Source organism: Pan paniscus, chromosome 16 (genome assembly GCF_029289425.2).
Source record: "Pan paniscus chromosome 16, NHGRI_mPanPan1-v2.0_pri, whole genome shotgun sequence".
NCBI classification, from domain to species: domain Eukaryota; kingdom Metazoa; phylum Chordata; class Mammalia; order Primates; family Hominidae; genus Pan; species Pan paniscus.
The window spans coordinates 23,168,020-23,183,531 of record NC_073265.2 but is presented as its reverse complement, the minus strand read 5'-3'; the positions used below and the strand labels follow the sequence as shown (position 1 = coordinate 23,183,531).

The 15,512-nt window shown below is 47.4% G+C and overlaps 1 protein-coding gene across 12 annotated transcripts in view; it reads left to right on the top strand.

Annotated features, from left to right (window-relative positions):
* Window positions 1-15,072, top strand: part of LOC134728386 (golgin subfamily A member 8B-like) — a 58,468-nt gene extending 43,396 nt beyond the window's left edge. For 7 of the 12 annotated variants that reach the window (XM_063597081.1, XM_063597078.1, XM_063597080.1 and 4 more), the window contains 17 exons: window positions 2,679-2,981; window positions 4,400-4,524; window positions 6,198-6,317; window positions 7,405-7,521; window positions 8,370-8,408; window positions 8,674-8,721; window positions 8,810-8,894; window positions 8,990-9,099; window positions 10,100-10,186; window positions 10,294-10,401; window positions 10,612-10,699; window positions 11,088-11,344; window positions 11,612-11,755; window positions 11,890-11,990; window positions 12,073-12,173; window positions 12,280-12,435; window positions 12,522-15,072. In XM_063597081.1, the coding sequence (XP_063453151.1) occupies window positions 4,477-4,524; window positions 6,198-6,317; window positions 7,405-7,521; window positions 8,370-8,408; window positions 8,674-8,721; window positions 8,810-8,894; window positions 8,990-9,099; window positions 10,100-10,186; window positions 10,294-10,401; window positions 10,612-10,699; window positions 11,088-11,344; window positions 11,612-11,755; window positions 11,890-11,990; window positions 12,073-12,173; window positions 12,280-12,435; window positions 12,522-12,724 (1,812 nt within the window). In that variant the 5' untranslated portion in view covers window positions 2,679-2,981; window positions 4,400-4,476 and the 3' untranslated portion in view covers window positions 12,725-15,072. The remainder of the gene's footprint in view (window positions 1-2,678; window positions 2,982-4,399; window positions 4,525-6,197; window positions 6,318-7,404; window positions 7,522-8,369; window positions 8,409-8,673; window positions 8,722-8,809; window positions 8,895-8,989; window positions 9,100-10,099; window positions 10,187-10,293; window positions 10,402-10,611; window positions 10,700-11,087; window positions 11,345-11,611; window positions 11,756-11,889; window positions 11,991-12,072; window positions 12,174-12,279; window positions 12,436-12,521) is intronic. The other 5 variants (XM_063597082.1, XM_063597083.1, XM_063597076.1 and 2 more) reach the window with 3 other exon arrangements.
* The last annotated feature ends 440 nt before the right edge of the window (window positions 15,073-15,512 follow it).

Here is a 15,512-nt window from a genome sequence, read left to right as displayed (position 1 = left end):
TTTGGGACTTGTCTGTCAGGGTGGGGAGAATATACAAGTTAACCAAATCTTGTCAATTCTCACAGTGCTTAGTTTTGTGACTGTACAAAAACTGGCATTGTTTTTCCTGGGTCTCAGTGGAGAAATGTGAGCTGTGAGATTAACATCCTCTTTACTGTGTTTTGGCCAGGATTTTGCAAGCTTTTGTGGAGAAAATTATATTGCTTTTTTTCATCCTGTTGTAACATATATGTTTATCAGTATGCTTCCTTGTGTTTTACTGTGGTAAAATTGTATCTTGCATATAGAGAAATAAGTCTGTTAGAGTGAACTTTAAAAAATCTTTACTCTGAGGTGCCAGCCTTGTGTAATGAACCATATGTTTAAGCCTCGTAAATACATCACACTAGAGCCCAGCATGGTGGCGTGTGCCTGTAATCTCAGCCACTAGAGAGGCTGAGGCAGGAGTATCGCTTGAACCTAGGAGTTTCAGACCAGCCTGGGCTACATAATGAGATCCCATCTCAGTCAGTCAACCAATCAATCAGTTACACAAAAAAGATCAAGGTCTTTCTTGCTCTTTTAGAATGTCTTTCCCAAACATTCTAACAAATGTCTCGGTGTCTCAAATAATGAAAAGGGTTTATGACAGAGTTACAGCAGTCATCAGAGAAAAATCCTGGACAGATTGCAAATGTATACCAGTTGTGAATTTCTATGACTGCAATTGAAATCCAACATTATTTTTGTACGGTCTTCTTGGGTGTATCTGTGTTTAATAACTTGTTTTCAAATTTAGAGGACTGTAGCTATGGTTTCTTCTTAGAGACCTTGACCTTCAGGGGCTCACAGTTTAATGGAAGAGAGAATTAGAAACCAAGAATTAAATGCAGAGAGTGAGGTTCTGCAGTACAGGGTGTCTACAGGGTGCAGAGAAGCACTGTGGCGCCGTGTTCTGGCCTCATCTTCTACTGCTCTAGACTTCCTGAAATGCCATTTCCTGACCCTACCTGGACCTCTCTCTGTAGGTGCTGTTCTATCTCCTTGCAAGCCTTTTCTACAGCTTAAGTGCCTGCTGAAGTTCTGTTTCTTCAGAAGCTTCTTGAAGACTGCCTGTAGCTCACCCAAATAATTGTTTTGTCTACATCTCTGTTATTTCTTTAATTACAGCCAATTCTTATTATTTGCAGGAGTAATATTCTACAAAGTTGCCTGGAACACTGAATTAATCAAATAGCAAACCCTTGTTTCCAGGGTAAATATGTACATAAATACATATGTCATATAGGTTATCATCTTAATTCCTAAAAACAACTCATCCTGGTAGATTGAATTTTCTTTATTTCCAAAAGAATAAAGGAAGTACAGAATTGTAAGTGATTTGTCTGAGGCCACTCCACTAACAGGTGCCAGTGTTATGATTCAGACCCCGTCCAACTGGTCCCAGAGCCACAGCTTCTTGCACTACCCTGCAGTGTCCTCTACTGTCTCTGTCTTCAGGTCATCTTTGAGAGCTGAAACAAGCAGACCAAGGTCACTGTTTGACCTTAGCTTGGGACGAGTGCAAAGAGTGACACAGTTTTCACTACTGTGTGTCTATCCAGGAGCCACCTTGAAAGTGCCACAAGTATTAATTTGGGGATTAGAAAGACATTTTAGCAAGTAAGCTAATTTGAAAATATGGGATACTCAAATGATGAGGGTCAACTGTATTTGTAAGTGACTGCTAGGGTCTGTTTCATGGTAATCCCTTCCCGCAAGAATGTGGAATGTTTCTTTAGCTTCTTTGATAGTTTATTTATTCATTCATGTATTTATTAGGTCCTTATTATAAGCCAGACTCTGCTTTAATCTGTGTGAACAAGCTAGAGATTAAGGTCCTGCCCTGTGGATTTTATATTAGAGTAAGAAAGACAGATAGCTAAGTCTGGAGCTCGGAGGGGTGGGGGGCGGCGAGGCCCAGGTTGGAATTATAGATTCACTTGACCAAGGTGAAACCTGGTGTGCCCCCTCCTGCTTCACATCCACAGATATACTTCCAGAACATTTCTGCTCTATTGTTGTGTATAAAATCCTCCTTTTGAGCCTCTCTCCATTGATGCATGTCAGCCTCTACTTGTCTTTTGTTGATTTTGAGGCCACTTGCCCATGTGGCTGGCAGGATATTGAAGAAGAATCATACTGACCTGGCTCTGCTACCTACCAGCTGAGTTACTTTGGTCAAGCTCTTGGACTTCTGAGCCTGTTTCCTGATTTCAAAAGTGGTGATATGATGTGTTAGGCACTGGTGGGTTGCAAGGAAGATGCACGCATGTATTCCCTTTGTGATGAGGGCCGAATGTTAACTTGGATGGAAAGTCATCCAAGCAGCCATATTGTCTCTGGCCCTAGTACTTTCAAAACCTCACAGAACATTAATTTCGCAGTATTTAGGATAGGACTTGAGCTCTGAAGACCTATAGTGTGGTTATTTGTTCATATGGCTGTTTTCCATACTAGACCATGAGCTCCGTAAGGGCAGGATCTACAGTTTCATCTTTCTATCCTGGGCACTCAGTTCACTGCCTGATACACAGTAATAGAGGCACAAATGTTTCAAAAGTTGAGGAATTTTCAGCACTTCCTGAAAGAATAGGAAGATATAAAGGCTTCTCAGAGAAGGTATTATTTAAGCTTTTCTTTTTCTTTTTTTTTTTCAGATGATGTCTCACTCTGTCACCCAAGATGGAGTGCAATGGCACGATCTCAGCTCACTGCAACCTCTGCCTCCCAGGTTCAAGCAATTATCCTGCCTCAGCCACCCGAGTAGCTGAGATTACAGGCCTCTGCCACCATGCTCAGCTATTTTTTGTATTTTTAGTAGAGACGGGGTTTCACCATGTTGGGCAGGCTAGTCTTGGAACTGCTGACCTCAGGTGATCCGCCCACTTTGGCCTCCCGAAAGTGCTGGGATTACAGTCATGAGCCACCATGCCCAGCCTATTGATGCTGATTCTTTAAGGGTGAGTAGAAATTTTTTCCAGGTGACTAAAACCTTGAGACATTATTCCAAGCAGAGACCAGCAGGGGCAAAGATACGGGGATATAGAGATGTTGAAGTTTACCAAACACTGCTAGATTTAAAAAACAGAAAAGAAACAATGAAAATCAAAAATTAAAATTAAAAATCACCTAAAAAAAAAGAAACTGTTAATGGGCTTGTCCAAAGGTGACGTCACAATTGAGTTAACTATGACCATAGACACACAATAATGGATGGAAGTTTTGGGGAGAAAACATAACATTCTCAGGTTGTTGGCAGAGTATCTAGAACAATTTAGAAATACAGATATTGAATTCTGGGAATAATTACACTGTAGTGAAATCATTTCCTTCTCTGCGTATGAAGCATGTATGTGTCGCACACTGTTCAAGGTGCTGAAAATCAGACTCTTATCAAGGAGCTCATGAGCAATCAAGGGAGATGGATGGGTGAGCCACTGATGATCATGTGACAAGTGGGGTAATAGAGATATGACTAAAATGCTATCCAAAGAAGAAGAAAGAAATTATTCATAGTATATGGAGTGCTGGGGAAAGAGTTCTGAAATGAAGCCGGCCAGGCGTGATGGCTCACACTTCCACTAACTGACCTCAGGTGATCCACCAGACTCGGGCTCCCAAAGTGCTGGGATTACAGGTGTGAGCCACCACACCCAGCCCAAAAGCTTTGTGTTTTTACAGATATTAACCATGTTTCCTGTTTAAAAAGAAAAAACAGCAACAATGTAGGAGAATAAGAGAAACATTTTTCCAAAAAAGAAATCATTTTGATTATTTTATCTCATTGGAATGTTGGATAATATAGTCTGCTTCATTAATCATCAAGCATGCTATGGATTTCCCACTTTTATAGGATCTGTATCTCAGTTCAGGTAATACTGGTAATTTTTGTACAGTATTTGAAGATGAAAAATATAGGCCAAAATCATAGACCTTACATAGAAGCTAGTTAATGAAGACAGCTCTGGAGGAACACATAGATACACACACAGAGACACACACATATATATAAAGTATACACACATATGTTTTTTAAAGCTTTAAAGGTTTTAAAGCCAAAGCCAGCCCCTCCCCTCCCCCAGAGCGGGCGGCCCCTCCCCTCTCTCAGAGTGGGTGGGGACAGCGGTTGCATGGGCAGCTTTCCTGATGAGCCACAGGTCCCTCTGGACACACTGCTGCCTGGCCACGCCCCCTTTCCGTTTCATCTTTCTCATTAACCAATGGGCTTGGAGCATTAAGGCCACGCCCCTATCCCCCTTTCCGTTTCATCTTTCTCGTTAACCAATGGGCTTGGAGCATTAAGGCCACGCCCCTATTCTGCATTCTACTGTGGCCCTGGTTACGCCTCCTCTGGGTCAGTTACGCAGCTGTCTTCTAGGTGACTGGACGTGTTGATCAGCGCTCGCTGGGATTTGGCTGACGTGGCCCCAACCCCGCCTCCCTCCCCACCCCACAATGGCAGAAGAAACTCGACAGTGTAAATTAGCTGCAGCCAAGAAAAAGGTAAAGACGTACCGGGTCATGGCCCCCCAACCCAACCACAGATCCCCTCCGACGACAAGACCGCTGCCACAGTCCATACTACTCCTGAGGCACACCAGACTTTGCCCCCAACCCCAGCGCTTCTGGGCTCCCCCTACAAAAGTCTTGTCAGTCAGCCGTGCCCCTTCAGCAAACAGCTCAGTCCCTACCCTCACCAATCACCCCAGGGTGACTTTGGGCAGGTGACTCCTGGGGCGCCCCACTCCATTACTGGGCCCTCACCTCTTGCCGCCCCAAGTTGGACCTCCCTGGGCTCTTTGGGCTCGCATCTCCAAGGACCTGGGCCCCCCAGCCCCAGGCCCCGCCCTCGCCAGTTGTCCCTGGGTGACTTTGGGCTGGTGACTCCTGGGGCTCCCTGCTGCAGACTCTGCCCTCCCCTCCTGCTGCCTCAAGGTCGACCTCCCTGGGCTCTCTGCGCTGGCGTCTCCAGGGACCTGGGTCACAACCCTGTGTTTCCCTCCCGCGTGGTGGAGTGGAGACTCAGACATCGCGCTGATGTAGTCCCTCCCCCGCACTAGGAGGAGTGGAATGTAGTGATGTCACAGTCTGCCTACCAACTGTCATTACTGGAAGACTGGCCCTGGTCTTATGACCCAGTCCCCTAAACGTTGTCACCCCGTTTCTGGTTCTGGTCACAGCAGAAATTTCCAACTGGAAGGGGAATGGAGACTATGGGACCTAGGAGCAAGAGGTTTCAGGCTGCCTCACTCCCTTACCATAGCCATTGACAGTGGGAAAAGCCTACACTTTCCCCGTGAGCTCAAAACGTTGACAGTGTCTCTGGGTGGCGATGGGAGAATGGGTTGGGTTTGGTTTTCTCCCAAGCTTCTACTTTCCAAAGAGATTTTAACATTTTTTTCCGAGTTCTCCACCTCATATTCTAATTCTCCATGGTTCTGGACCAGACTGCCCTTCAGTCAGTGGTCTCTGAAGTGAGATTTCCTCATCTTCTGTGCAATAGATCTTGGGAGACTGAACTTGACAGTTTGAATCTTCCTCATATTATCTCAAGCTGCGGTGCTTTGAGTACCACAGGATAAATGTGGGACATCTTTCTGAAGCATCAGTTTCCTTTGATTCTCTTGAGATCAAGAGAAAAAACATGAATGTACTTAGGGATGGCAGTCCCATAGGTTTCTAAGAGTATACCAGACTTCTCTCTGAAATGAGGCTTGGGTTGTCCTCTTTCTGATAAATTCCCAGATTTCACAGAAAGGCTGCCTTCTGCCATGAGGACACATTGATAGAAAAGTTTGAGAGGTACTGGTGCACTTCTTCCCAATAACAGACGTGTGAAGATGTACGACTCTAAACCACATGACATACAGCTCCTGCCTACTTCATGTTTACTTTTCTACCTCTGCCTCTGGATTTGGTGCCTGGCAAAACCCCAGAGCTTAGAGTGGGAAGACTGAGTTTCCAAGTTCCAGTATCGCCTTTTTCTTTTTCTTTTTTCTTTTTTTCTAGCCATGATGTCGATCCCTCTCAGTCCCTAAATGATTGTGACACCTTATAGAGTTGTTGGTGTCATTAAATCAGATGGTATATAAGAGTATTTTATAAAAACTATAAAGGAGGATGTGGCTGTAGGGGTTGATAGTTCTCATGAGTATTACTGCTCTTCTTTCCCACAGTTCAAAGAATATTGGCAGAGAAACCACCCTGGTGTTCCAGCAGCAGCGAAGAGGAACAGGAAAGCAAATGGCAGTAGCCCTGAGAGGGCCGCTTCTGGTGGTTGCCATTCATCTGAGGCTGTGAGTCTTGCCTGGACAGGCTTCTGGGGACAGGGGGCCCAAGGGGCAGTAGAGGGCAATCGTTAAGATTGTGGATGGACTGTTGGGTACTGGTGAAGGATTCTGGATTTGGCCGGGCACGGTGGCTCACGCCTGTAATCCCAACACTTCGGGAGACCGAGGCAGGTGGATCACAAGGTCAGGAGATCGAGACCATGCAGGCAAACACGGTGAAATACTAAAAAATACCAAAAAAAAAGCCGGGCGTGGTGGCGGGCGCCTGTAGTCCCAGCTACTCCGGAGTCTGAGGGAGGAGAATGGTGTGAACCTAGGAGGCGGAGCTTGCAGTGAGCCAAGATCACGCCACTGCACTCCAGCCTGGAAGGCAGAGAGAGACTCCGTTTCAAAAAAGAAAAGAATTCTGGGTTTGAATCCTGCCTCTCTGTCTGCTAGGGATATGATTTAGGGCAAGTTGCTTGAGCTCTTTGGGCCTCTGTTTTCACGTCTGTATGATAGAGGTGGTATTGTTTGACTTGTATTTGTGAAGTTTAAATGAGATTTATAATTGTCAATTTTATGTTAATCCCTAGTACATGGCCTGCTGTCAACACCCAGGACACCCAGGATATGGTCTTTGCTGTTTGATTTTCCTCATCCCCAGTCTCAAGGGGAAGCCAGGACAATGAGAACAGCCACTTGCCATCAGGAGTCACTGAAGGGCCCAGGGTGGGATGGTGGGGAGATGAGAACCACGAGAGAAGTTGGCACAAAGGAGTTATGGAACAAAGGGTCCAAGATAGGCAGAAAAGAAAATGGTGCCAGTTGATGGGGAAGAAAGGAAGTCGGAGGGCTCAGACACTGAGGGGGACAGAACGTCTCCATGTGCACTCTCATCTCTTGTAGTCAGCAACAGGTATCCACGGGGAGGGCCCTACATCATCTGCTACCCTGAAGGATCTGGAGGTAGGAGGCTCTGGGCGGAGGTGCAGTGACCCCGCAGGCCAGCCCTCCAACCTCCTCCCGCAGCGGAGACTGGGTGCCCCTCTGCCAGCTGAGACAGCCCACACACCCCAGCCCTAACGATCGTTCTCTCTACCTCTCCCCCAAGTCCTCCTCCGCCTCCTCCTCTCTGCATGCGCCTCAGAGCCCGTGCCAAGAACAAGCAGCAGTCCTGGACTCGAGGTCCATAAAAATCAGTCGACTGAATGACACCATCAAATCTTTGGTAAGAGTCCAGTGGGGTCCCCTGATTCCACGCTGCCAATCCTGGGCTCCGGTTTCCCCTTGGGGCCCTGAAGAAAGGGGCTGGGGGGTCCCTGGTGCCCGGGACAAATAGGGAGCTTGGGTGCCCAGGCCTCACCTGGAGGGACCCCAGAGCATGCAGCATGGCTCTTCTTTTGCTGCCCTCTTTGCCGACTCTCTCCTCTCCACACACCCCTACTCGAGTCCTTGCTACACACGCCCTGGGGTTGTTGCCTCTTGGGGAAGTGCTGGCCTGACTGGTTGTCAGGGGCCCTGTATTTCTGCCATGACTCAGTCCCTAATTTGATCTTTGATTCTGGACAAGCCACCTCTCCTTTTTGGGCTCGTGTTTCCAGAGGAGGTAGTGAGTATCAAAGATCTCTGTTAGCTCTGAGAGTCTGAGATTTAAAGGCCCCCTAGAATGGAAAGCTCAGGGCCAAGGGCTCCTGTCTGTCCTTTTCCATCGTATATCGGCTGTGAAGAACCGTCCCTGGCCCATACATGCTCAGTAAACGTTTATTGAATGAACGCACTTTTCTAAATCACAAGCTGCCAGAAGGGGGAGCCTTTCTCAAACTCCCATCTCCAGAGGTTTATGTTACCGTCCTCTCAAGAGATTCCTGATTCAGACTTTGAGTTGTGAGGCTGTGGCTGAAAACCAACAAAGACCCAAATCCTCTGTCCTTGGGAGCTTGGGAACAGTTCCTGTTCCCATTGGGTCTGAGAACTTTGCCTTTAAAATCCATTCCTGGCCCCTGCCTGCCGCTTCCTGTCTGGGGAATAGAGTTGAGGGGGCCACCCTCCATCACCTTAATTTGACTCTCCCCACAGAAACAACAGAAGAAACAAGTGGAACATCAGCTGGAAGAAGTAACGTGATTTCTTTGTTTGCTGGCGACATGACTGCTGGGTTTGGGGGACACTCAGATGTAGAGGCCCCAGTCTCGTCTCACCCACTCCCAGCCTGGGGAAGGAGGCTCACCCCTCAGATTCCACCCCATCCCCACAGGGTCCCTGATAACTTGGTCCCATGGGTGGGCCTGTCCTGGGGCATTGGTGGCATTCTGGGGGCATATCTCTTGCTGTGCCTTCTCTGCCTCCCCCTGGTAAGAGCTCTGTCTTTCTCTTCCTATAGGAAAAGAAAGCAAACAATGAGAAACAGAAAGCTGAAAGGGAGCTAGAGGTGAGTGGAGGGTGTGCAGTTTCCTCCTGTCCTCCGGAGAATGTTTGTTTCCTTCTATTTCAGCACTTGCTTGGCTTTTCTCCCAAAGGGTCAAATCCAGAGATTGAACAGAGAGAAAAAGAAACTAAATACGGACCTGTATCACATGAAACATTCTCTCAGATACTTTGAAGGTGGGAATCTGGGCACCCTGTCATCCTTCAACCTGGCACTTTGACAGGTCTGTAGGGGGAGTCCTTTGAGCCCCATCTCAACTCTGTCATTACAGAAGAGTCCAAGGATCTGGCCGGCCGCCTGCAACGTTCATCGCAGCGTATAGGAGAGTTAGAGTGGTCTCTCTGTGCTGTCGCCGCCACACAGAAGAAGAAGCCGGATGGGGTGAGTCCAACCACCTGCCCTGTCCCCTGGGAGCCCGGCTTCGCAGATGGGGGAGTGAGCCTAAAGGTCCCTTCTGCAGCATGGAGTGTCCTGCCCAGAAGGCAGCATGGCCATTTCTCACTGCTTTTGTGTATGGTTGTTAGAGGCAGCCTGAGGCTGAGTCAGCTGCTGTGGGTGAGTTGGGCGCGGTGGGGAGCGAGCACTGGATGCAGAGCTTGGAGGCCAAGTGCCTGCCCTGCCCTTACCTGGCTGTGGTCTTGGCCAAGTCCTAGGTGGGGTGTGGGGTATTGGGTACTTGTACTGTGAAGGTACAGAAGGGTACCTGTAGTATGTTACCATTTCTGTAGAGAGAGGAAACGTGTGTGTGTGTGTGTGTACATAGTATGATAATATACATAAAACATGTCTGCAAGTGTTCGTAAACAACTCAGGAGAGAGCAACAGGGTGGCTGGGAGATACTTCCTTTGATACCTTCCGAGTTTTGGACTATGTGAATGTATCATCTTTTCAAAAAGTGAACAAAAGATTAATTTTCCCCTACCTAACTGTGCCCCCACCCCCAGCAGAAAAATGGGCTTTAGAGAATCTGATAGACCTGGGTGTTCAAATCCTAGCTCTGCCTAAGTGATCTTAGGCAAGCACTTAACCTCAAATACTCCATGTTTTTTCATCTACCCAAGAGAGGTAATCATAGTAACTGTCTCCTCTGGTGGTTGCGAGGATTAAATGGGATTGCTAGCAAGGTACCTGCTGAAGCACTCCTGTTTGAACATAAAGGTTCAAACAGGGGTAGTAATAACAATAGCAATATTATCTGATCTCTCTCCTTGTCCCTTCCAACTTCACTGAGTTTTTTTCAAAACCAGACCACGGGCTTGGAAATGCCTTGATCTTTACTGGCCAAGTTGTATATTGAGCCTAGCCCTAGCCATTTTAAGGGGCACTGTGTGGAATGGCCCAGGCTCCCCAGATCGAAATTTCTCACTCTTCACCATCCAGTTCTCGAGCCGCAGTAAAGCACTTCTCAAGCGGCAGTTAGAGCAGTCGATAAGGGAGCAGATACTGCTGAAAGGACACGTGACACAGGTGAGTTTTTGCAGAGGGAGGGATGTGGAAGGAAGATGACCCCAGGTGGCCAGGAGCAGGTGAGGACCAGTGACAGCCCTTCCTAACTTCTGTGCCCATTCTTGCAGTTGAAGGAGTCGCTTAAAGAAGTCCAGCTGGAGAGAGATCAATATGCTGAACAAATAAAAGGAGAGAGGGCCCAGTGGCAGCAGAGGATGAGGAAAATGTCGCAGGAGGTGAGATCTGACCCTTGAGCCTCCCGCCCCCACCCCCCAACAACTTAGATAGGTCACTGGATCTTTCTGGGCCTCTTTAAAATGGGAATAGTGCAGCCAGAGGTGGTCCTGGGTCTGGGCTTTGTGGAGGTGGGGGCAGAGAGGGAGATGGGAGCCTGTCCAGCCACCAGCCCCTCTCTCCAGGGCCCTTTCCCCCTGTGCTTTGGGCAGGTTTGCACATTGAAGGAGGAGAAGAAGCATGATACGCATCGGGTAGAGGAGCTGGAGAGGAGCTTGTCCAGACTCAAAAACCAGATGGGTAAGATGGGACTGGCATGACCTGGGAGCACGACTGGCATCAGAGGGCTGTGGGGGTGGCTTAGAATGCCCCAGGAAGGTGGGTGGATGGCAGGGCTTTGAGGCAGAGGGAAAGAGGTCTGTGCCAGGAGACAAGTCTTGTCATCTCCCTGAGCCTCAGTGTCCCCATGAGCAAAGAGGGCCCGTCGTCAGCCACCCACAGTGCTCTCTATCTGAAAGTGGTTTGGAAGATTGGCTACCATCCGGGTGCGAGGAATCATTAGCAGTGAGGCCAAGTTTGGGAAGCCTGAGAGGAGCTGTGCACCAAGAGGAGGGTGTTTTGTTGTTTTTTCTGTTTTGATTTTTGTTTTGAGAATCCAGAGGCCCTTATGATCTGCTTCCTTTCTCAGCTGAGCCACTGCCCCCGGATGCCCCAGCAGTGTCCTCTGAGGTGGAGCTGCAAGACCTGAGGAAGGAGCTGGAGAGAGTGGCAGGAGAGCTCCAGGCTCAGGTGGAAAACAATCAGCGCATCAGTCTCCTGAACCATGGGCAAAAGGAGAGGCTTCGCGAGCAGGAGGAGAGGCTTCAGGAGCAGCAGGAGAGGCTTCGGGAACAGGAGAAGAGGCTTCAGCAGCTGGCTGAGCCACAGAGCGACTTGGAGGAGCTGGTGGGTTGCCCCACCTGGGGAGTCTGCCCTCCTCCCTAGCTCTCCAGGCCTTTGTTTCCCCACCTGTAAAATGGGACAGTGTAGCCCTCACATGAAATATTACTTCCAAAGGCACCTGTGAGCCAGAGCTTTGCTCTGGTGGCTGTGGGAGAGAGGAGAGTATTTTTCTAACTCGGCTCCACCCTTCCCAGTGCCATGGGAGGCAGACACCAAGTTCTGGGGTCTCCAGCTGCAGTGGGTGGCTGCTGATTGCTTCTCTCTGTCCAGAAGAGCGAGAACAAGAGCGCACTGCAGTTGGAGCAGCAAGTAAAGGAGCTGCAGGAGAAGCCGGGCCAGGTGACGGAGACGCTCACCTCGGCCGAGAAGGAGCCAGAGGCAGCAGTCCCAGCCTCAGGGACTGGGGGCGAGTCTGTGAGTGGGGAGACCCTCCGGGCCCTGCAGGAAGTCATGGAGAAGCTGGAGGGGAGTGAGTCCTAGCATGGGCCAAGAAGGGCAGGGCTGGGGCAGGTCGCCGCTGAGATGTGACCCCATTATTTTGGCTCCAGAGCGGCCTTATGGACGTCCTGGTGGAGAAGGCGGACCTGAGGGAGCATGTGGACAAACTGGAACTTGGATTCATCCAGTACCGGAGAGAGAGATGCCATCAGTGAGTGGGAGGCCAGGGCACGGCAGGGGGAGCTGCAGGGCTGTGGGAGGGGCCCCAGCGTCTGAGCCCTGTCCTCCCGCAGGAAAGTACATCGCCTTCTAACAGAGCCAGGGGACAGTGCCAAAGATGCGGCACCGCGAGGAGGCCATCATCAGGCTGGCCCAGGACGAGGAGGAGAGGAAGGTAGGGTGTGCAACATCCCTGTGGGGGTGGGGGTGGGGGTGTGGGTGGGGTGGGCATGAGGGTGGGCGCCAGCAGCGGCCTGACAGCTGAGCACCCGTCCCTTCAGGTGACGCTGCTGGAGCTGCAGGAGATGGTGTTGCGGCTTGTGGCAACTACAGCGAGGGGCACGGCAAATTCCTGGCCGCTGCCCGGAACCCTGCTGCTGAACCCAGTCCAGGAGCCCCAGCCCCCCAGGAGCTCGGGGCTGCCGACAAGCATGGTGGTGAGTAGAGCCCCCAGGCGGGGTGAGCAGGCAGGAGCGGGGGGGGCTAGCACTCCACTCAGATCCCCGCCTCCCTCTCTCCAAAGATCTTTGTGAGGTGAGCCTCACCAACAGCGTGGAGCCTGCACAAGGAGAAGCCAGGGAGGGTTCTTCCCAGGACAACCCTACTGCACAGCCAATCGTGCAGCTCCTTGGTGAGATGCAGGACCACCAGGAGCACCCAGGCTTGGGCAGCAACTGCTGTGTGCCATGCTTTTGCTGGGCTTGGCTGCCGAGAAGAAGGAGATAAACACCACCATCATCAAAGAGCTGCTCAAGAAATTTTTAAAAACGAAACAAAGTTGCGGGGTTAATCTCCTACACAATTCATTTACTTCATTTGAATGTTACAGCCACTCATGATTATTTGCGTTTCTAATTTATAGTTTAAGTTTATTTGTAAAAAGTTAAAAGAGAGTGGGTCTCTGTGGCTCTCACTGATGTTCACTCTGGCATCCTTTAGCATTTTTCTTTTTTAATTTCATAATTATAGGTCATTAGCATGCATATCGAGTTCGCCCTTATGTGGTGGGAGTTCAAACACACGAAGACCCACTCTTTGCCCAAAACTGTTCTCGCTGGTTTGGAATAGGCTCCCGTGCTTTTTTAATGTTATTGCAGCATGTATATTCACTACAGAATTCAGACAAAATTTGCCTATGTTCTGCTGTTGTTTGATCTAATCTTAATCACAGTGAGCTCTTCGTTAGCTCAATATGTAGTTTGCCCCCAAGTGTGCACTGTTTACTACTTTGTAATATGCCACTATGAGTACTGACATTTAGAGCTGTTTAAAGGCCAAGAACTGGAAACAGCCTTTCCTCCATTTTCTGTGTATTGGTGATGGGAGTGATAACCTCTTGGGGGAGCTTTCTAAATCTCACAGAAGAGGAAAGTGGCCTGCTCTGGCAGGTGTGTCCAGGATAGAGTGTGTTTCATCTGTTCCGGTGCCAGGAATTAGCACTGTACTGTGGCAGTTCCTTTTGGATTTGTATGTGCTCTGGGCTCATGAAGATATTGCATCGTGAGCTGCAGCAGTTGCACTCTTTTTCAATGACCTAAAAAGGGCTTATTTCCGAGGAATGAAAGGCTGCCATCATTGGCTGTGGGTGTGGAAAACCTTTCCTAGCTTAGAGCATTTGTATCTATAATACATTTTAAAGTCAGAGTTCGTGTTACCTGTTTTAATCACATGACTACCTGTCCCAGTACACGAAAGGGTGCTGGTTGGCATTCTTCTTAATGTATTTAGTAAAGATCATAAGAAATCCTTTAAGAGTTTAAATGTCTCTGAAACAGGCATACAGGCTCTAGTCAAGAATGAATTAGAGTGAAGGAAAGCTGTGTGACACCTGGCATTCCTCTCTGTTCATGGAGCTGCTTTGAGGCTTAAGATTGATTTTACCATCTAGACCTCTCTGGCTAATACCTATTCTTCAACCACCTCGGTTACTCTGACATAGGAATTTACTTCTTTTCCTTGAGTGGAAAACACTTTAGAAAATAATAACAAACATTATTATAAACTAATATATGTGAGAGTACTTAGTTGAAACAAAAAGGAATTTTAGTAGACAGTATTATATTATCTTTGAAAATCAAGGAGAAGTTTATGCAACTTAAAATGTTTACACACTGTGGTGCAATCTACTGTTTGTGAATGTCTGTATTATCAGGAAACATGTCTATACGATCGCAGAGTTGTATTTCCTCACAAACTTCTTTACAAAGAGTGAAATACGTTTTTGTACCTCTCAGTTTCAGTCAGGGACATATTTTGTGCAATATTTCTGTGATTGTGCCTATGCGTGATGAATGAATGCATTTCAGTCATACATTGCCTAAATCATAACTTGATGATGCTTGGGAAAGAATCAACAGTTAAAACTTCATGAAGTTCTAATGTCTGTGTTCCAAAACACATCACATTATTGGTTGTAGGGAGATATGTATGTGTGCTCCCTGGGGTGGGGAGTTTTCTAGTTACTAGACCATCTCCATTTTTAGCACTTGGCATCCTCATGATCCTTTTATAAATATGAGATTAACAGGAGAGCAGCAATACGATTTTGCCAATGGAATAACAGATTTGCCAGCATTCACTGAAAGAGGGCAGATATTGGGTCCTTGTAACTTCAACTGACTCTTCCAAATTGTATGAATTTATCAATGTATTACATAAATCCAGTTTCAGAATGATAAAAAATGTTAGACCAAATAATGCGGCTAATTAACAGTCATATGATTTCTAGCCCGTGGGTTTAAAACTGTATCTTAAAGAGTCATTTTAAAATAATATAAATATTAAAAAATGTAACTGCTATCTTAATGTTCTGAAATAAAACATTTTAAAATATGAATCCTGTAGTTTAAAAGGAAGAAATGGTGGGAAGGAAAAGTAGAGAAAGAAATGCCAATTCCAGTCCAAAGCAGCTTTATTTGCCAAGTTTTCTTAGAATGAATTTTACCAATATATGAGTTCTTGTTAACAGAATGTGTAATGGAAATACTGAAAGACTTTTGCCTAAAGTGGCATTATTGACTGCTGGTGTGGTGCTACTGTAATGTAATAAATTTTTAAATTGTTGCAAAGTGCTATTTTTGCCTTGAAATTTTATTTTGCGTGTCTTGAAAACTATAGTATTAAAGGTATTGATACTGTGCAAATACTGGGCATGCTTGGCATGAGATAATCTGTTTCATTGTTACAAAAATGTAGTATAATTATGCAAGTGTTTATTGAAAGAACACAAAATAAAAAAGGTATGGGATTAAAAAAGTTATGGGGTGAAAAAGTTATCGGATAAAAATGTAAAAAAGTTGTGGCAAAAAGTAGAAAAACGTTTTCTGAAAAGTTACCATGGAGCACGGTGGCTCAAGCCTGTAATCCCAGCACTTTGGGAGGCCGAGGTGGGCAGATCACCTGAGGTCAGGAGTTCGAGACCAGCCTGGCCAACATAGTGAAACTCCGTCTCTACTAAAAATACAAAAATTAGCTGGGTGTGGTGGTGGGTGCCTGTAATTCCAGCTACTCAGGA